At 37.2% G+C, this 21,355-nt stretch overlaps 2 protein-coding genes across 9 annotated transcripts in view; one reads left to right on the forward strand and one right to left on the reverse strand.

Moving 5' to 3' along the window:
* LOC107703270 (coiled-coil domain-containing protein 158-like) overlaps nucleotides 1–6,745 on the forward strand; it is a 13,243-nt gene extending 6,498 nt beyond the window's left edge. For 3 of the 8 annotated variants that reach the window (XM_016505832.1, XM_016505831.1, XM_016505838.1), the window contains exons 5-14: nucleotides 523–675; nucleotides 1,598–1,710; nucleotides 2,170–2,328; nucleotides 2,453–2,545; nucleotides 2,661–2,768; nucleotides 2,861–2,991; nucleotides 3,077–3,139; nucleotides 3,366–3,433; nucleotides 3,541–3,699; nucleotides 3,880–4,296. In XM_016505832.1, the coding sequence (XP_016361318.1) occupies nucleotides 523–675; nucleotides 1,598–1,710; nucleotides 2,170–2,328; nucleotides 2,453–2,545; nucleotides 2,661–2,768; nucleotides 2,861–2,991; nucleotides 3,077–3,139; nucleotides 3,366–3,433; nucleotides 3,541–3,699; nucleotides 3,880–3,944 (1,112 nt within the window). In that variant the 3' untranslated portion in view covers nucleotides 3,945–4,296. Of the gene's footprint in view, nucleotides 1–522; nucleotides 676–1,597; nucleotides 1,711–2,169; nucleotides 2,329–2,452; nucleotides 2,546–2,660; nucleotides 2,769–2,860; nucleotides 2,992–3,076; nucleotides 3,140–3,365; nucleotides 3,434–3,540; nucleotides 3,700–3,879; nucleotides 4,297–6,673 lie in introns of those variants that run through there. The other 5 variants (XM_016505834.1, XM_016505833.1, XM_016505837.1 and 2 more) reach the window with 5 other exon arrangements.
* Nucleotides 5,418–9,216, reverse strand: LOC107703214 (putative protein FAM47D). Its single transcript, XM_016505766.1, is given in 10 exon segments — nucleotides 5,418–5,458; nucleotides 5,646–5,715; nucleotides 5,821–5,902; nucleotides 5,999–6,163; nucleotides 6,237–6,413; nucleotides 6,606–6,763; nucleotides 7,570–7,857; nucleotides 7,859–7,943; nucleotides 8,912–9,011; nucleotides 9,186–9,216. Coding segments are annotated over 10 exon segments (1,197 nt in total).
* Between the last annotated feature and the right edge of the window lie 12,139 nt (nucleotides 9,217–21,355).

The raw sequence follows: 21,355 nt of genomic DNA on the forward strand, positions 1-21,355 counted from the left end.
AGCTAGCCTTGCCTTAAAAAAGCTCAAATTATCTGATATTTCTATTTAAAATAAGTGATATTCTTTTGAACCTTCTATTTATCATCTATCAATCTATCTCATTTTCCACAAACAAATATTAAGCAATTTCAACATTAATAATAAGAAATTGACTTGAGCATCAAATCCTCATATTAGAATGATTTCTGAAGGATCATGTGTCACTGAAGACTGGAGTAATGATGCTGAAAAATTTGCCATCACATAAATAAATTACATTTTAAAATATATTAAAGTGGTAAACAAATGTAATAATATTTTGCAATATTTTGCTGTATGTTAAATAATCAAATAAATGATGCAGCCTTGGTAAGCAGAAGAGACTTCTTTCAAATACATTAAAAAAAAAAGTAATAATAAAAGATTATCCAGAACTACTTAATAAGGTTTTCTTTTCAAGAATTTAATTCTTTTAATGAGGCCGTTTTCTGTCAGTATCACCCTTTTTTTTTTTTTTTACTTTGTCCCCCACAAACTCACCAGAGGGACAGGAAGCGTTGAAAGAGCTGCTCGGCAGTAAGACCTGTGAGCTGGAACAAGAAAACCTGAAACTCAAGACCCAGCTGAAGACTCTACGGGCTGAGCTGGACCAGGCCAACAGTTCCTTGAGAACACTGGAGGGAGCTGATGGTCATGGTACTGTGCATATACATAGAAATGCCTCGTTTTAAATGAAAATTACAGATTCGCCCTCAGTAACCTCACAGAACTGGCCCCTGAGATTAAAGCTTTGAGAAAAAAATTCAGGAAAGTCCTAATTACGCTCAAATACAAATATAGGTATCCGTACTCATTCATAGCACAGCTGATATTTAAACTGAGGATGTTTTTACACCATTCACAGTGTTACCTCAGGAAAACCCAGATCTAGGCCAAGTGTATTTAAAATAAAGGGAGGAAGACCACACCCTACGTTACTGGATTCATTTGCATTCTTTACAGAGAGCCAGTGTGTGGCCATCGTTTTGTTGTTCTGCATTCTGGATAATGGCAGGAAGACAGCACACTGAGATTATAGATCTGGTCGATGCCCTCCTGCTGTTATTCCACTATGTACTTTTCCATCTCTTAATCTGCACAAAGTATAGCATTTTAACGTTTATACAATGTTCTCAGCTGTTTGCCGTCAGTGTATTGCGACATTGTTAAAGAACTTTTGTTCTCGCTGTGTGCAGTGGTTGTGGGCTGTTACATAAAGTAGCTATGATTTCTTAGTTCTGACCTCTGTAACCCTCCATTGTTTTATTTTGTCCTATTCAATTGTGAGAGGGACAGAATGGGAAAATGGACAGAATGGGAAAACTGGACAAAGTGCCTTTTGAAAAGCAGACAATGCATTAACAATATAGTTCAAGTTATTCTCTTGTGAACGTGATGCAGCTAGCATAACCTGAGCTCATTCTGTTTGAATGTCAAGCATTTCACAGATAGGGCGACACCTCATTGTACATAATATTCCTCTTTCAGACAGGACAGTGAATAATTATTTTTCAAAGAGTTTTCTTTGTGGTACTTACCATGGTTGAACTGATTGGAGAGTGTTTCATATGTATTTCAGGTCTCAAAGTTGCTCTGGGAATGCAGAAACAGATCACTGCTAAAAGGGAGCAGATTGATTTCCTGCAAAGCCGAATTCAGCTGCTGGAGGAGACCATAGAGAAGCTCAAGATGGTGGGGTGCATCACTAACTACTCCTTTCTGTTTCTCACAATACCACCCTGTTACTAATTAGTGTGTCAATGCGATCATTGGTGGACAAAGTACACAAGTCAAGTACTTGAGTAAAAGCACAGATACAGAAGTTTACAGGGGTGTAAACTTTTAAACAGGATAGTCAGTGTAAACTGTTCTCATTCCCATTTTTTTTATTATTATTATTATTTAACATGTTGCAGATTATGTGTATGTAAATTTATGACTGCAACTATATGCAGATATGCAGGATTAAATAGATAAAATATTAGAATGTTCTTAGTAGCATTTAGGAAAGTGTTTCACTATTCAGTGGGAGTTAGTTATTATAAATGAAATGAACAGCAGAACATTTCAGAATAACAGTTAAAACTGATGTGTTTTACAGACATAAACTTTGCAAAAAAGTACAAATAAGTGTGTGTTTGTGTGTCATAGGAGAAACACCGTCAGGCTTTACTGGTAAAGAGACAGACACAAGAGCTGCTGTCAGAGAGGGAGAGCAGGAGAAGACTGGAGTCTGAAGTGGAGGCTCTGTGCTCACAAGAGCGAGAGCTCAAAGGCAAAGCAGAGAGACTGGAAGCAGCTTTATACAAGGTGTCTGATGGTCTTCTTGTTAAACAAATGCTTATTTCAATACAACAGTACTGAACAAATAATGGAACAGATGTTCTATTTGACCGACATTGTAAACCTTAACATTATAATATATAATGTACAGATGTCTGACAGTTTTGCTGAATGCCAAGACTTTATTCATAAGCAGGAACAGGAGCTTATGAGGCTGAAACTGCAGCATGCATTAGATATAAAGGTAAAAATGTACACTAATTTACTGTAGTAGTTGTTACTTTATATCACCTTCTGGTCAAACTTTATTATTCTCTTGCTGTTATGCTATTTCCATGTGTATGTTTTGTTTTGGTTAGGAATTGCAAAGCCAGAACTGGCGTAACGTCTCCAGATCTCCAGTCAGCAGCTGTACCCTACAGACTCATCTTCCCCTCGCTCAGCATAACGTTAATGGCCTAATGGAGGTATGAAAAAAGCCCTTCTAACCCACCCACACACTTAAATACCTGAATTGACAGGATGTGCTGGAACGGATTTCCCTCTGGAATCTTTCCAGATGAGAGTCTCTGAGCCCCTGGTGGAGCTGAAGAGTTTAAGAGAGCTGCGTGGTGGGATTGCTGAAGAGCAAGGACCACACACTACCTTGAGCTTCAGGAGGAGACCCGAGGAAGACCACAAATCTAGACAGTGAGAGTCTCGTTCACAAAAAAAATAAAAAAATAAATAAAATTTATAGAGAAAAGCACCTTAGGGAAGATCTTTTTTTTTGCAGACCTATAGGAACTAAAGGTGCTGAAAGTACCACAAGGCCAATTGGAAGAATAAACAGTTACAGGTAAGAAGAAAAGTGCACTTATAAGTTGACTACAGGTAGTTTCATGACTTCTAACCACACATGCACGAATGCTTGATGCTCAAGAAGCTGCTTTGCCTCAGTGAGGCCATTTAAGTGCTTCTCGGCAGTGATTTATGCTTTTTCTCCACTCTCTGAGTCAAGAGTTAGTGCTCTGAGACACATTTAATGCATGTGCTGCTTGTGTTGCATGTGTGCTTTGATGCAGTGAGCCAGGATCCTTCAGAACTGCTGAACCTAATAAGCAGGATCACACCAGCCCTTTATCAGCTGACAGTGAGTCTTTTGGCCGCTACACTGATCAGTGATGGAAAAACTGATTAACTGATCCCTTCTAATTTAAAAATGTACATGCATATAATAAAATGTCTCTTGTTTGACAGATAATGCAGTAAGTTTTAGAGCAGGACAGACATGCTGTTCCCGCTCTGTTTGTGCAACAGGACGCAGGTCTCCTGTGCACCTTCTCCTCACTTCTGATCTTCCCACTGACAGAAACTATTGGCTGGAGGTGGAGCGGCCTGCCTACGCTAATCAGATATGTGAGCTTCACTTCACATCAAACATAATTAGAGCCGTTTTATGAAATTTAAACAGATAAATTGTGCCTGCAGGAGGATTTGTTTAACAATGCCAATGGTTTAATTTGTTTATTGTATGTTGTAAATCATAGTGAGTGATTAATTGGTTATAAAGCTAGAGGTTTATTGGTCTTTTATCAGCTGCCAACAATCAAGATGAGCTCACAAGACAGGCATCTCAGAAAATCAAGCTGGACAGGCCATAGAAGCTACTGAAGGATCTTCAACTGAAGGATGATGGTCAGAATGACACTACTTTTGTTTAGTCTCAATAGATGTGTTTGACTTTGACTTTGACTGAGGCTGGCCTTACTGATTGATGAAATTTGCCAGTTGCATTCAGGGGAGGAGTCGAAAACAGCTGTCAAAACGGACATATAGTAATGCTCGCATCGTTTGTTTTCTTCATCGCAAATAAAGTGGATTAGATATTTGTCAGCAAAACAGACATTTGGATTTTAAATGTAGAAACCAAAAACATTTCTATGTGCTGCATAATACAGCCCCTGTATGTACAAAAAAGTTCATAACATGCCAACATTATTAAAATATCAATAAAGTGAGGTCTATATTTTTTTAATCACTTTTATGTTTATAACTATGTTGTAATCGGACCTCGCACAGCCACTCTGGAGAAGCTGCGCTGACTGAGCCAGGCGGCTGCTTTTGGATGCTGTTGCAGTACTTTGATGCCATATGTAACACAGCGGTACTTCAATGCCATACTTTATGACATTTCTAACCAGCATGCACTGCTTGAAGTCAGAAGCCAGTCTTTCTGTGCAGCACTGCATGAAGTTGAACTCACCTACACTGAACCTTCACTAGGCCCAGTCCGACCTTTTGTTGCCATCTACCATTTTTAAAGGCCCACTGAATTGCCTTGAAATATCCACTGAAACAGGAAGACATATCAAGCACAAAAATTTATTAATTTCAGCCCATGTTAGAATATACAGTAAATTTTTACCATTTTACGAGCACATTTTCCTGCTGATGCTGTTCACAGACAAGCTTGTCCAAGTTAGCAACACTGGCTAGGGGAGGCGGAGCTTAACAACAGGAAAATTGTGCCCATACTGAAGATCTGTAGATGTTACAGTGGTATGTATTGTGCTTCCAATGATTTCCAATGATTTGTTCTGCAGGAATGTAGTTTTATAAAGGCCAAGAAAAGAGGACACACTTCTAAAACCAGATCTAAAATAAAATATTTCGTTTTTCATAAAGAATTAGATTTTTTAAATGAAATTTCTCTTTCTGAAAGCACTAGAAGACAATGTAGAACTTAGCAAAGTGCAGCTCATTAGCATGGCCGAATGCATGAGAGCAGACTTCAGTCTGTTTACCTAAAAATCCTTAGAAAGCCCTTGTAATTCCCATCAGGGTGCTGAGAACTCCATGTTTGTTTTTCAGTGAACATTTTATGAATGAATGAAGAAACCTAGAGGAAGAGAGAACCATGCCAAATACGCCCTAGTTCTTTTTTTTTTTTTTTTTTTTTTTTTTTATTGTAAAATATAATACTGAAATCTGGCTTGGGGGTAAAATGTTACTTTAATCTTGAAAAATTGTAGTCTGGGGAACTGCTCTCAGCAGCTGATGCATGAATGTGTGAAGTGATTAATAAAACAACATCAGGGAATGTTATTTAAAGAGTTTAATGAACAGCTCTCCCTTTAGATGATGATGATGTGGTTGAGCCTCTGATCCTGTTCTTCTGTTCATTCTCAGAGAAGACAGTGCTGAGAAACTACACATGGGAGATGAATAAAATAATGATTTCTTATTATATAATTAACAGTAATATGTTTAATTATAAGGAATATAATTCAAAAGTAAACTCATAACATATCCAGCTATTTATTTTGTTGAAAATTAATGAATACAACATTCTCTTGCATTACCCTTGGCATTCTCCCTCCCTTGTTGATAATGAGCTCTCTGAATGCCGTGAATCTGCTTCAGCTCCTCATCCTAGATGACAAGAAAATATGAATGGAACTCAAAACAACTAAATAGAGATTGGACTGGTTTGTCTCATCGTCAGCTGCTCTTTATAGTAGATGCTATAAAAGTCACCATCTCGCTCAGCTGCTCCTCAAAGTCCAGGCTTCCTGTGATATCTGCCAGGGCTATTAGAGGATCATTGACAGCCTGGGGTCTCTTGGGTTTATAGACCTGTCATACAAACAGACAAGATTTAATAATCCACAATTTTGGGTAAACACCACAAAATGTAAATGTTAAGAAGAAAAACAATATCTGGTCTTTATGATGTTCCTCCACAGAGCTGCAGATTTTTGCTGGAGTTTGATTAGGATCGGTCTTGTTAATAGGTATGGTCAAGGAGGGTTTCTTTTCATAGTCACTCTTAAACAGGTCCAAGATGGTTGACTCAGATCAGATCGCTGGTCTCCACCCATAACAGGTTAAATAACCTTTTAGGTTTAATATCTCATCCGTATGCTTTAATGTGTACATGAAGAAATATTACCAGTGAAGTAATCCATTCACAGAAAAGCTTGGTAATCATCATCTTGTCTTCTTCTTGCGATACGGAGTGCAGGTGTTTAACACTCACCGTCTGATCTTCAACACCCAAAGTTTCTTTCAGTTCCTGCCATTTATAGGGATTTCTTGGTCTGGCCTCTTTACATTTCTCCTTTTGTGGTCTTGGGAAATGTAAGAAGAGTATCAGTAATGGTATTAAGATATATAATGTCTGATCACCCACCAAACGAAATTTTACATTAAAATAGGAATGCTGTTTTTAACCTAATATTGTGACCTGTCCCATCCCTTTGGAATGGGATCAGAACCAAAACCAGAAACATGTGCTCAACAAGAGAAGAAAGGAAAATCACTTGATTGTGATGGACGGTTTTACAGTCTGCAGAGTTGAGATTTCACATTGTGCTCTGCTTTCTTCTAGATGCTCCATTTTCTTTGTTGGAGAGGTTATGGACGATTCTCCCTTCACGCACATACCAAGATCCAGGACTGATAGCACCTGATCAAATAGCTATTGAAAAAGTTGAATACATGCATTCTCTATACATTACAATTAATATTCCATGTTGCATTAGCTATTTTTTGCTTTTTCTTCACTCATATTTAAAGCTGTAGTTAGACAGTTCTGCACCTCTATAGCAGTACCATTTGGAATCGCAAAACAATGACCCTTTCTAAACAGGTTTTCCAAATACTCCCCCAGTCGACTCTCACATTTACATGGTTCTCAGAAGAGAAAGTCGTCATCATCTATAGTCGCGAATAGGAGACTATGCCAAATATATATTTTTTGTGTTCCCATTTGCTCAGAAAAAGGGGGTGGTGGAATTCCACTGTTTAATTCCCAGGACTTTCCAAGAGAGGAAGAAATATACAAAAATGTATTACGCCGGTCAGAAGAGAGAAAGATGTCAAATTTACCATCACTACCTAAGCAACTTAGTAACCCAATTGCAACACTGTTAGTTTTAATGGTTTAATACAAGGGTAAAATAACACTAATGGTATTTTAACATGTTCACTACATATTTATATTTAAATATAAAAAACTGTAAAGGATTCTAAATATTCTGAATTGTTAAAAGCTGCTTCTGAAGGTTTCTGAATGGATTAATACACGCAGCCCATGTTCTGATTGATTTATCAGTTTAGCCTGTCGGAAATGTGCCATTTCTCAAAATGTGGCCTACTTCAGTAATATTTGTCAGCTAATAGGGATGTTTTATAAGTGATAAAAAAACAGCAACTTTAACATGATTTGAAATGTATTTACATGTGGTAAAAAAATTGGATTATACTACAATTAAATGTGGTTACCTCTGGTGTCATACCGCTCTCCAGATGAGGATAGATGGCCAAGGGGTGTTGTTTAAGTTTGTGCTCAACAGCATCAATGAACTCATGCTGAGCTTGACTTTGGGGATTCTGCTTTGAGTAACACACTTGATTTTTACTCAGTCTCTTCGGTGGGAATTTCACTGAACAAACGTGATTCGGCATTCCAAAGACTGCAGGGGAGGGTCCACTCTTACACTGGGTGAAGAGCTCTTTACGGACTGTTAGGTAACCATCTCTAAAATCATCCAGGCCTGCAGACAAAAAAGCGCCATTTGCGACTGTCTAATGACCCAGATAACTGTTGCTTTTGCCTTAGATCCCTGAGATATTTAGTCTTTAGCCGTTCCTTAAACCTGAAGACAAAGACAAGAGTTGTGGTCATTTCTTTTATGCAGTACAAGATGAGCTCTGTAACTTAAAGGAATAGTTCACCCAAAAAAAAAATAGCTGAAGATTTACTCAAACTCAGGCCGTTTTTTTCTTTTCTTCATGGAACAGTTTTGTAGAAATTTAGCATTACATCACTTGCTCACCAATGGATACTCAGCAGTGAATGGGTGCCGTCCCACCCAATACTGCAGAGGATCCATCGTTGAGCAAGTGATGCAAGTTAATGCTAAATTTCTCTGCATCTTGGATGGTTTGAGGATGTCAATTTTAAGCAAATGTTAATTTTTGGGTGAAAGAAAAGAAAAGAAAAACTCCCTAAATTGAAATTTGAGGATGTATTTATATAAGGGTGCAAAAATTAATCCAAGCTCAGGCAAGAAGATGAACAAACAGGACTGAATGGAAATAAAGAGACATTCCCCAGGAGAGACTTGAGAGTTACCTTACATTGTTTTTATCAAGTTAATATACAGTGAACATTCCCAAGAAAACCTGTTTTTATTGAAACGTTTTGAATAGCCTATAGATCAGTGGTTCTCAAACCTGTCCTGGAGTACCCCCAGCCCTGCACATTTTGTATGTCTCTCTCATCTATCACACCTGATTCAACTCATCAGCTCATTAGTGGAGACTGCAAGACTTGAAGTGGGTGCGTCTGATATAGGGAGACATACAAAACGTGCAGTGCTGGGGGTACTTCATGGAGAGGTTTGAGAACCACTTGATGAAGGGAACAATTAAGAAAACCTGGAATATGTCTTAATAAATGGCCAGTTTGTCATGTTAAAAATTAGTACAATTTAATTAAAAAGGTAGTTTTTAGTTACATTAGTAATAACTGATTTTGTAGCTAATTAAAAGTAAAATGATTGTTTTCGAAAGTGTGCAACTTACCAGGGGAACTTAATGTTCTCCACCTGTCCTATCACACCTTAATGGAGACTGCAAGACCTGACGTGGATGTGTCCGATATAGGGAGACATACAAAAAGTGCAGTGCTGGGGATACTTCATGGAGAGGTTTGAGAACCACTTGATGAAGGGAACAATTAAGAAAACCTGGAATATGTCTTAATAAATGGCCAGTTTGTCATGTTAAAAATTAGTACAATTTAATTAAAAAGGTAGTTTTTAGTTACATTAGTAATAACTGATTTTGTAGCTAATTAAAAGTAAAATGATTGTTTTCGAAAGTGTGCAACTTACCAGGGGAACTTAATGTTCTCCACCTGTCCATTTTTGAAAGACATTTCAAAAACAGCTACTCTAAATGCTTGAATATTATATTTAAAACGTCTCAGGTGTGAGATTATCAACACAAGGTTATTAAACTATCCCCATGTCACGGTCAAATCTGGACACTAGAGTGAGGTGCGTTGGTTCGGTTGCTATGGCAGCACAACAGACAGGCGCTCTGGTACCTGTAGTTCTTTAGTGGCTCCACTGAAGATAAGAGCGCGTTGAAACCACAAGAGGGAGCTTTGTGATAATATTACAAATGAAATATCACAATTTGACCAAACGCTGATTACAGAACACACATTTGAATTGCTGAATCTGTACCCAAAAACCACTAGGTACCGTTGTTCTCACTGAAATTGTTTTTACTCTAATTTCACTTTTTAAATATATTTTTGAATGTTTATCCTATGAGTGCACTGAAAAGCTGATATAAATGTATCATTTGTTTATTTTCATTGATATTATCAGTCTTATACAATATCCCTAAAACAATGGCCCTTTTATATTTGTATTTTTTGAAGTGCAAAGAACAGGAAGAGATGGCAGTGGAGCTTGTGAGTAAAGAGATGTTTTTGCCTTTGAAATTTGTGAATAGTTTGCATTGATTAGCTTGCTGACTTACTCCCTGCATGAATGATTTGCTCTTAGCATGATGTGGAAACAACAACAGTGAGATTCTGCTAAGGAACCTTCTGTTGGCTCCATTGTGTTCCAATCTCCCAAATACCATTAAACCAATGATCCATCAGCTCAGTCAAGCTTGACAAAATAAGTTAATAATAATTCACAGTAACTATGTTCAAACGTGGCACTTGATAATGGTCTGAGTTCACACTTAAACGGAGGGGACAGTTAATGACTGTGGGGAGGCTAAGAGGATGCCCTGTTTTTCAGGCAGTTCAGTGTTGTTTATGGAGCAGCTGTGGAAAAATACTGTCAGGCAGGCTATTCCAAACATTACAATAATGTCCTCAGCATGAGGAGATCTAAACATTCCCTGGAGAACACGCTTTTAGAGTAATTAAAATTTTCTCATCTAATCAGCTTTAGAAGATTCTCTACATTGGATACTTGGGGAAAGTACAGCGCGGCTGTTAGAAATCAGCATTCAATTCTGGCGATGTGTCAGCTTATGTTTTGAAATATGGAAATGAGTGCATTAAGTGTTTAGGGAGTGGAGAATCCTCTCTAAGAACGAATAACATGAATCAGAGATCTGGCAGGAGGCCAGAGCCCCTAAGCAGAATTTTTATATGTCTTTATTCCTAATGGTATCTACGTGCCTGGATCACAGGATCTTCTCACACGTAGCTGTTTTGAGGTTAAACGTCACTTAGAGCTACTCTTATCCTCCTAAATGTAAAATTATGCACAAATTACTTTGACTTTCTTCTGTGGAAAACAAAATAAGATATTTTGTGTCTCAATGTTTTTGATGTTGTTGTTTTAGGCCTCGTTGACTTTCTTCTTTAGTGCTCATCAGAAGAAAGAAAATCATTCAGGTTTGGATCATCAGTGAGTAAATAATGACACAATTTTCATTTTTGCTGAACTATCCATTTAAGTTCACACAAAAATAAAAATGTAAGGAACATTGTATTTACCCTCATGCCATCCAAGATGTTGATGAGTTTTTTTCTTCATCAGATTTGGAGAAATGTATCATTACATCACTTGCTCACCAATGGATCCTGTGCAGTGAATGGGTGCCGTCAGAATGAGAGTCAAAACAGCTGATAAAAACATCACAAGTAATCCACACGACTCCAGTCCACCAATCAATGTCTTGTGAGGTGAAAAGCTGCATTTTTGTAAGAAACAAATCCATAATTAAGGCATTTTAACTTTAAACTGTTGCTTCAGCCAAAATACCAAAAGTCCATAATCCTCAATAATGCTTCCTCCAGTGAAAAAGTCCATCCCCTGTCGTCATCTCACATCAGAATCCACCAACATATTCGTTTAGATCTGTTTTAGACTGTTTTGTCTGTAAACTGTGCTTGATCTGTTTTATATTGCTCTCCTCATTCAGACAAGATTACTTTTTACTGGAGAAAGCAATATTATGAATAAAGGACTTGTGAATTGAAAAGCTGCTTGTGTATAATAAACAAGACATTCATTGATGGACTGGATTATTTGAATGAATTATTATGATGTTTTTATCACGGCACCCGTTCACTGAGGATCCACTGGTGAGCAAGTGATGTAATTACTTTTTAGGGTGAATTATTCCTTTAAGTTACAATATGCATAATCTGAGTGAATCACAAGCTTCCAGTAACCGATAAGGAAGTTGACAACAGTTTTAAGGTTCATCAAACTCCCTTTCCCTTTCCCTTCCCAACCAAAATGAGTGAGTAAGGCTGACTAGTTTAATGTAAGCTTGTCTTGAGATCTGCAATCATGTGACACTTGTGCGTGACCCCTTCAATGGAAGCTCTTTTAAACATTTGTGAGAGTAAACACGAAGTAAATTTAAATGCTATGTTTGTTCTGCACACACTTACAGTAGAACAAACTTCACAGACTGTTCAGAATTAACGTGGTGGCGTGACTTGATTCCAGGAATCCGTGTGTTTTGAGGGTGTAGCCTGGTGACTCCTATACAGCCAGCAAGAGTTCAACATTAGATCAAATCCCTTTCACTCCATAGTTCATTTATCTGTTTGAACTCTTACACTCCTTCAGCTATGAAGTAATTCCTCGAATTGTCTCATGTGAATATAATTATATACATGTAAAAATAATTAATACAGCATGTACATTACACTACCGGTCAGTAAGGTTTTTTGATACTTTTATTCAGCAAAGATGCATTAAATTAACTCGAAAGTGACAGTAAAGACATTTGTGACCCTGGAGCACAAAACCAGTCTTAAGTCGCTGGGGTATATTTGTAGCAATAGCCAAAAATACATTGTATGGGTCAAAATTATAGAAATCATTAGGATATTAAGTAAAGATCATGTTCCATGAAGATATTTTGTAAATTTCTTACCGTAAATATATCAAAACTTAATTTTTGATTAGTAATATGCATTGGTAAGAACTTCATTTGGACAACTTTAAAGGTGATTTTCTCAATATTTCGATTTTTTTTGCACCCTCAGATTCCAGATTTTCAAATAGTTGTATCTCAGCCAAATATTGTCCTATCCTAACAAACCATACATCAATGGAAAGCTTATTTATTCAGCTTTTAATCACCATTATGACTGGTTTTGTGGTCCAGGGTCACATTTATAATGTTACAAAAGATTTATATTTTAAATAAATGCTGTTCTTTTGAACTTACTATTCATCAAAAAATCCTGGGAAAAAATGTAGCATGGTTTTCAACATTGATAGTAATCAGAAATGTTTCTTGAGCACCAAATTATATTAGTATAATTTCTGAAGTATCCACAAAAATATTAAGCAGCACAACTGTTTTCTGAAGGATTTCTCAAAGATCATGTGACACTGAAGACTGGAGTAATGGCTGCTAAATATTCAGCATTGATATCACAGGAATAAATTACATTTTAAAATATAATACAATACAAAACTGTTATTTTATACTGTATTTCAGTACTGTAGTTTTGAACAAATAAATGCAGCCTTGGTGAGCATAAGATACTTCTTTCAAAAACATTTGAATGGTAGTGATTAGTGATTAATTATGTTTTGTACTGCAGAAGTCAAATATGTAAAATGTCTTTAAATGAGAAACGCTGGAGCAGCAAGAGCAGGAATTTTCCCATGAGTGGGAAGTTTCTTTCATTAGCTCGGACTCAGGAGAAATGAGCCGAACAGAAAACAGCGCTAATTGTTTATAGAGTCATTTTCCCCAGAGTTCACTGCTGCTGCTGAGACAGGTAGAAGTGGGCCACCCTATAGGGGCAATGGAATTTCCTCAGAGCCAAACCCTATGAAAAGTATTTATCAGAGCATGTGATGTGCCAGAAACTGGGGAGCTGCAGTTTCCCATAAAGGACAGATGCCTTATGTAAGTTTTGAGACAAAGCACACAAAGGAGGAATTCTCCCTTTGATGCTCTGTGAGTTAAATGGAGAGCCAAACTGAAATAGAACGGGTTTTGCTTTTTTATGTTCACCAAGGCTCCATTTATTTTATCAAAAATATTTTAAAATGTAATTTATTTCTGTGATGACAAAGCAGACAGTACTTTGTCGTCAGGGTGACATGATCCTTCAGAAATCATTCTGATCCTGTTACTTTGTCCTTGAAAGTTGTTTGCTAGTTTGATACAGGATAACACAAATCATCAGGGAAGGTTTAGCTGGCAGTCGACAAAGACAAAGAAAGGAAACATTAAGGTTGGGAACATACAAATATTTTTTTTATTATTATTGTAAAAGGTAAAAGGTCCTCCCAGAAATGTACTTTTCCAGACATTCAAGGTAGCGGAATTGCTCTAATAACTTTCAGCTTCCTGAAACATCCTCTGGGGAGCATTCAAAAACTTTAAACAAAAATGTGTGTTATTTATACTTCCTTTAAATCAGTAACCGTATCATCAGTGATTTTTAAAAGTTGTTAATAATAGATTATTCAAGTATGTTTTACAAGAAAATACTATTTCAGTTTTCATACTTAAATTTTTCACATTTAATTTAATGTGTTACTTGCCATTTCTTTGTAACTGTTTGTGAAATTTACTAACAATTTCTGAACAAAACATGTTTATACACTTTTTTTTTTTTTTTTCAGTGTATAAGCACCTTTTTTTCAAAACTAGTTAAATACTGAAAGACAAACCTGATAGTTTTATACTAAGTCATCTGGATCTGTGGTCAGTCCACATCCACTCCCTCCACCTAATCCCATCATTCCTTATGTTTAAACAATGGATTGTTGTAGTTGTGTAACTTCTCTCTCAGCTGTGAGAGATTCACTACCTTAAACAAAGAACAATACAGGACTATAAAAAATCGAATAGTAGGCCAATATTTTAAAGCCCATGTTGCCATTTTATTGATATATTAGGGAATAATTTATCACAACGCTTAGTGAAATTGTTTCCCTCTGAAATGAATTCTATTTTCCATCCTATTTCTCATTTTTGTGCCAAGCTAAAATGACCCGCAATTGCACAGTGTTTTATAAGAGGCCGTTTGTGGCCTCAGTGAGCTGCAGAATAGAATCTCACTAATATAAATGTAGCATTCTTTTCCTCCCATTGTACTTAATGGTCTGAGGCAACATCAATCACATCTCCTGAAAAGGTCTGGCTCTTCTCACTACTCCCACAGTCATTCCTTAACCGTGGTCTGCACCAGCCCATCCCGGACGGTGCCAAGAGCCTGTTAGGAGCTGAAACAAACACATTGTACCATCCTGTACAGAGCTGCATTTCCACACTGTATCCCAATGTGAAATCCTGAGTGATTGATGAGACTTCAAATAGTGTTTTATGTGGTAGTAGTAAAACAACTGAGCATTTAAACAATGAAAATAATGGGAAAGATAATGTATAATAACACAGGTTAGGTTAATAGTTTTTTTTATGATAGATTGAATGACACATTTGCATGATACCAGGCTTCCTTGTTATTTGCAAACCAAATGATCTGAGTGGAGGGTCTGGTTCAGCCACATTTTTTTTTTTATATAGTTTTCCCGACCCTTATGTTCTTTAGGGCTGTCCAGCTGTCAGGTGGCCTCTGTCTCATTTACAGGCAATTGTCCACCCTTCATAAATAATTCATCTAATGGTACAAAGTGCATCTTTTTATGTAACTCAAACAAGCAAGACTGTAAACTAAATTAGTCACATTACTGTTACTGGTTAAAGAGATTTTTCACCCCAAAAATGAAAATTCCGTTGTCATTTATGAAAATTCCGCCCTCATGTCATTCCAAACCTTTAAATATGGAAGCCAGTTTCTGCTAAATTCAAAGAAAAAAAAGTCAAAATTGTGAGATAAAAACTCAGAATTGCGAGATATTAACTCACAATTCTGAGAAAAAAAATGGCAAGATATAAACTTGAGTATTGAGTATATTCCTCACAGTTCCAAGTTTACATCTCACAATTTTGACTTTTTTTCTCTGAATTTTGACTTTACATCTTGTAATTTTGTTGTTGTTTCTACCACAGAAAAAAAAAAAAAACAAGTAGTTGCGACTTTTTATTTCTCAATTCTGACTTTGACTCTGATGCAAGTTTATATCTCCAACTTCCGACTTTTTTCTCAGGATTGCACATTTATATTATAATTCTAAGTAAATTTTTTTATATCTAAGTGTGTTTATATTCATATAATTGTGAGAAAAAACACATAATGCTTTCTTTATTCTAAAGAAAATGATATTTTGAAGAATGTTTCAACCAGCCCCATTTCACAGGAAAAATATACCTGTTTTATGAGGTGGCGATTTTGTATGAATTTGAATCGTACAAAACCATACGATTTTTAGGGAAAGAAATTAAGCATGAAGGTTCACCCCTAAAGTATACGAATTAGCCACAGATTCATCATAATTTAATATAATTACAAATTGCTATGAGTTTGTGTTGTTTCAACTGTTTTTGTTCATACAATGTAAGCTATGGAGTCTAAAACAACATTAGATATTATTTGTGCACAAAAATACTACGAGATTTATTTTCTATTGTGTTCCATTAAAAAAAAGAAAGTCATGCAGATTTATATCTTGTGGTGAACTATCACTTTAAGGTGAAGCAATAGCTTTTCACCATTTCAGGTAGGCGTACAAAAGACTAAGGTGGATCTCCAAGAGCTGGACTATAAGCACCCTGCTTTAAAATCTAGTTTATGAGGCATTATTTAAGTGCTGTTCCTTCCCTGTTGTTCAAACTTGTCCTGCCTTTTTCCGTATGCAGAAGTGCAGCACCCAGTAAAATATATAAATGCATCCTTGTGAAAGGAGGGGCAGACAGAGAATGTGACTGTCTCACTGTTGTGCCAGAGGTCATATCAACAGACCAACAATCACAAGCTCTGTATCTTCATCAAAGGGGATATACGTAAGAAAATTATGTTATGCCATAATCCATAGCAGAACATATTCAAACCTATCTTTAAAGACCATAGTATTTTCTGAATAGTTGTATTATTCACAATTTGCATTTGTACAGTTCAGGTTAGAACAAAAATGTTTTGAGCTTCTCCCACAATTGGGTTTTGCAAAAAGAGCATCTTCAAAAATTTATGAGATATTGCATCAAAAATATATGTAGTTTACTGCATTGCAACATAGAGATGTCAAGGAATATTGCAACACACGGTGTAAAAAGTGGCAAAGCGGACGCAAATATAATACACTACGCCTCTCTGCTAATCAGATTTATGAAGTAAAGAAACGTGGATGCACTATTCAGATTTTACAACATCATAATGCAACTTTGCAGGTAATTAGTGATTTATTTATCCATTCCAGTTAAACAGTTAAGATATGGAATGGCTTTGCTTGCTACTGCTCAGCAGCATGATATCTTTTATAAAAGCGATTTTAGATCAAGTTTTGTTATAGTCAACATGCCAAAACCTACTGACTTGTCATTCTTTGAATGAAAAAGGAAACTTTCATTCAGCTTTTGCAAGGCAGTCATGCTTTTGTGATGTGTTTGTTATTCTTTCTTTTCCACTTTAATGTGTGGTCATTTTGAAACATGTAGAGAGAAACAACACTAAACAAATAAATAATTTTTAAGATGTTTAATTAGGAAACGTTTACATAACCTTCTCAAACCCTTCCTTTTCCTGCACTCAACAGGATGCAACTGAAAGCAGTTTGCGTCATTGACACACACGACATGCAGAGGAGTCTTCAGACAAGTAGAGATGGGCATAAACACATGAAAACTTATTTAAAATAAAAATACAAAATACTGTGTGGAAAAATGTATTTAAATACAAATACAAAATATGGTGTGAAAAAGTGTATTTAGATAAATACAGTATTTTGTATTTTGAAAATACATGTGAAATTGGCCATCCAATGTAGGCATCCCTGTTGGCTGAAATCTATCTGGACCTATCTTGAATGCCAAAAAACATTTAGATGTGTACAACTGCTTAGAAACTTCTGTTTTTATTTTACATACTGTACCTCTTCCCTTCCCCTGCCCTGTAGGAAACACAAAACTAAAAACTTTTCATATTTCATGTAAAGTTTTTGTTGCATATAAAGTTTATTTAAATTAGAATGTTTATCTAAAATGTAAATTTTAAAATTAGAATTCATTTAAATAGCATTTAACACTATTTGCTTAGTTTTGTTTTTTGTTTTTTTGATTAACAATAAAACCAAAAGCTGAAGATTTCTTGTGGTGTATCATTCAGTGTTTGTATCAGTATTTAATAAAAAAACAACAACAACATGTACATAAGTATTCACAGCCTTTGCTCAATACTTTGTTGAAGCACCTTTAGCACCAAATTACAGCCTCAAGTCTTTTTGAGTATGATGCTACAAGCTCGGCACACCTATTTTTGGGCAGCTTCTCTCATTCTTCTTTGCAGGACCTCTCAAGCTCCATCAGGTTGGATGGGGAGTGTTGGTGCACAGCCATTTTCAGATCTCTCCAGAGATGTTCAATCGGGTTCAAGTCTGGGCTCTGGCTGGGCCACTCAAGGACATTCACAGAGTTGTCCCGTAGCCACTCCTTTGTTATCTTGGCTGTGTGCTTATGGGTCGTTGTCCTGTTGGAAGATGAACCTTCACCCCAGTCTAAGATCCAAAATGCTCTGGAGCAGGTTTTCATCAAGGAGGTTTCTGTACATTGCTGCATTTATCTTTCCCTCGATCCTGAGTCTGACTAGTCTCCCAGTTCCTGCCGCTGAAAAACATCCCCACAGCATGATGCTGCCACCACCATGCTTCACTGTAGGGATGGTATTGGCCAGGTGATGAGCAGTGCCTGGTTTCCTCCAGACATGACACTTGCCATTTAGGCCAAAGAGTACAATCTTTGTTTCATCAGACCATTGTTTCTCATTGTCTGAGTGACCTTCAGGTGCCTTTTGGAAAACTCCAGGCGGGCTGTCATGTGCCTTTTACTGAGGAGTGGCTTCCGTATATTGCCCATCCCTGCAGACAGGCATGTAAAAAAAAATGTTTCTTTAGTTTTAAATTGTACATTCTGGTCACCAAGTCATGCTAAGCCTGTTTCTGCCACAGGATAAAAAAAAAATAAAAAGGAAATTGCAACATTTTATCTTAAAATTGAGAAAAAACTCAGAATTGCGAGATATAAACTCAAAATTCTGTGAAAAAAAAATGTGAAATATAAAATAATATAATATATAAAATAATATATAACGCCTTGTGAGATAAAAAGTCACAGTGGTGGAATAAAAAACAGAATTGAACAAAGGGCTCCTGTGGCGAATCGATGCGTTTTTGTAAGAAAAATATCCATCTTCAAAACATAATAATCACTTTCATGAAGCTTGCACCAACAGTTGTACACAGAAGCAGTTCTGGGAGCATGACGTATGAGGTCAGCGTTGCGCATGCGCCGGTGAGTCTCGTGAAAACCACTGCAGAGATGGTTTTTCTTCTGGAAGGTTCTCCTCTCTCCACAGAAACACTGGAGTGGCCATCGGGTTCTTGGTCACCTCCCTGACTAAGGCCCTTCTCCCCTGATCGCTCAGTTTGGCTGGGCGTCCTGCTCAAGGAAGAGTCCTGGTGGTTCCAAACTTCGCCTTCCTGTGAAAGGAAGAAGATGAAACGTAAACAGGGTGTTTTTCAGAGGCGTGCTCTGCCCTAAATTTGACACGCCCCAAAGCAGTGGCGTTGTAGCGTTGCCAGCCCCACAGCATGATGCTGCCACCACCATGCTTCACTGTAGGGATGGTATTGGCCAGGTGATGAGCAGTGCCTGGTTTCCTCCAGACATGACACTTGCCATTTAGGCCAAAGAGTACAATCTTTGTTTCATCAGACCATTGTTTCTCATTGTCTGAGTGACCTTCAGGTGCCTTTTGGAAAACTCCAGGCGGGCTGTCATGTGCCTTTTACTGAGGAGTGGCTTCCGTCTGGCCACTCTACCATACAGACCTGATTGGTGGAGTGCTGCAGAGATGGTTGTTCTTCTGGAAGGTTCTCCTCTCTCCACAGAAACACTGGAGTGGCCATCAGGTTCTTGGTCACCTCCCTGACTAAGGCCCTTCTCCCCTGATCGCTCAGTTTGGCTGGGCGTCCTGCTCAAGGAAGAGTCCTGGTGGTTCCAAACTTCGCCTTCCTGTGAAAGGAAGAAGATGAAACGTAAACAGGGTGTTTTTCAGAGGCGTGCTCTGCCCTAGATTTGATACGCCCCAAAGCAGTGGCGTTGTAGCGTTGCCAGCGACACTGAGCGCAGATTTGACGCTGTAGTGGAAACACACCGTTAGTCAAAAGTGTCGGCATTCCACTCGGTCTCGGAGCACGCGCACAAAAAAAACTGCTTGCCAACGTGCTAGTGTGAACTTGAATTTTCTTTTGCAGCTTACTGCACTTATAATAAGTGTAATTGCACCCAGCACATCACACTCTTTTACTCAACCATTCGTCCATGCTTCTTTTCCCACTCCAACGTTTTCCCACTAAAATCTGCACGGATATATTTGCTTACCCTGATAGGCCTTTTTCTATGTAAACGATTTAGAAAAAGTTCAGTCAATTCACACTTTATTGAACTATTCACACTTTATATCATCGCCACGATATGTATTGTAATATCACCCAGCCCTGACATGAAGTAATACGTTAAACACATTTGACAAGCTAGTTGATAAAAAAAACGACAACCGATTGACTATCAACACTGATTGGCTAAAGCTATTTTTCCCTGGTTGGTGCTCTTTTATTCTTTCATGTTAACTGAAGGCTGAAATCTGAATGATGCACTATTTTAACTTTAATCAGCAAGTATAATTGACCATGACATCCCCACCTTCTTTTTGAAGTTGTACAGCTGCAGTCAGCATGATGAATGCTGGGAAGGGGGCGTGTCTGAACTAGTTGATGCACAAAATCAGCACCCTGATAAAGAGCTTGACTGGCACAAAATATTTTATGTATTTTGAAAATACAAAAAAAAATAAAAAATTCAATACATTTATCAGAAATACTGCAATGTGAAATATAAAATAATATAATATATAAAATAATATATAACGCCTTGTGAGATAAAAAGTCACAGTGGTGGAATAAAAAACAGAATTGAACAAAGGGCTCCTGTGGCGAATCGATGCGTTTTTGTAAGAAAAATATCCATATTCAAAACGTAATAATCACTTTAATCCACACTTTATATCATCGCCACGATATGTATTGTAATATCACCCAGCCCTGACATGAAGTAATACGTTAAACACATTTGACAAGCTAGTTGATAAAAAAAACGACAACCGATTGACTATCAACACTGATTGGCTAAAGCTATTTTTCCCTGGTTGGTGCTCTTTTATTCTTTCATGTTAACTGAAGGCTGAAATCTGAATGATGCACTATTTTAACTTTAATCAGCAAGTATAATTGACCATGACATCCCCACCTTCTTTTTGAAGTTGTACAGCTGCAGTCAGCATGATGAATGCTGGGAAGGGGGCGTGTCTGAACTAGTTGATGCACAAAATCAGCACCCTGATAAAGAGCGTTATTCTTAAGAATAAAGCTTCTTTATAGACATTTATGGTTTCATAAGAATCTTTAACATTCATGCAGCCTTTCCATTGTACAAATAGTGAAAAAAGTTATTTAGCTTAAAATGTTCTTTGCACTAAAAACATTCTTTTAAGAGCTGTTCACTGAAAGGTTCTTTAAGGAAACCCAACAACGGCTCACCATCTTTAGCAGCAACACGGCAGCCTGCCGTGCAGGCCAGTGACCCCGAGGTATGTTGATATCTGTTACATGTTATAATAAAGTAGTTGTCTCTGAGGTATTCTCCAGCCCTTTTGAGGGTTAAAATAGGTACTAATGTTGGATATTCAGTTTCCTAAGTTACACAGGTGTTTTATTCTAGTCTTAAATTACTCCAGTGATACAATCAGCAACTTGGGAAACTACACCCATTTCCAGTGAGTTATGATGACTCATAAAGTGACAGTAAGCCCTATAAGAAATATCCAAATAGGTCTATTTGACTTTGTAACATAAAATCACCAAGAAAAAAA

Source organism: Sinocyclocheilus anshuiensis, unplaced genomic scaffold (assembly GCF_001515605.1).
Source record: "Sinocyclocheilus anshuiensis isolate Anshui unplaced genomic scaffold, SAMN03320099.WGS_v1.1 scaffold542, whole genome shotgun sequence".
NCBI lineage: Eukaryota > Metazoa > Chordata > Actinopteri > Cypriniformes > Cyprinidae > Sinocyclocheilus > Sinocyclocheilus anshuiensis.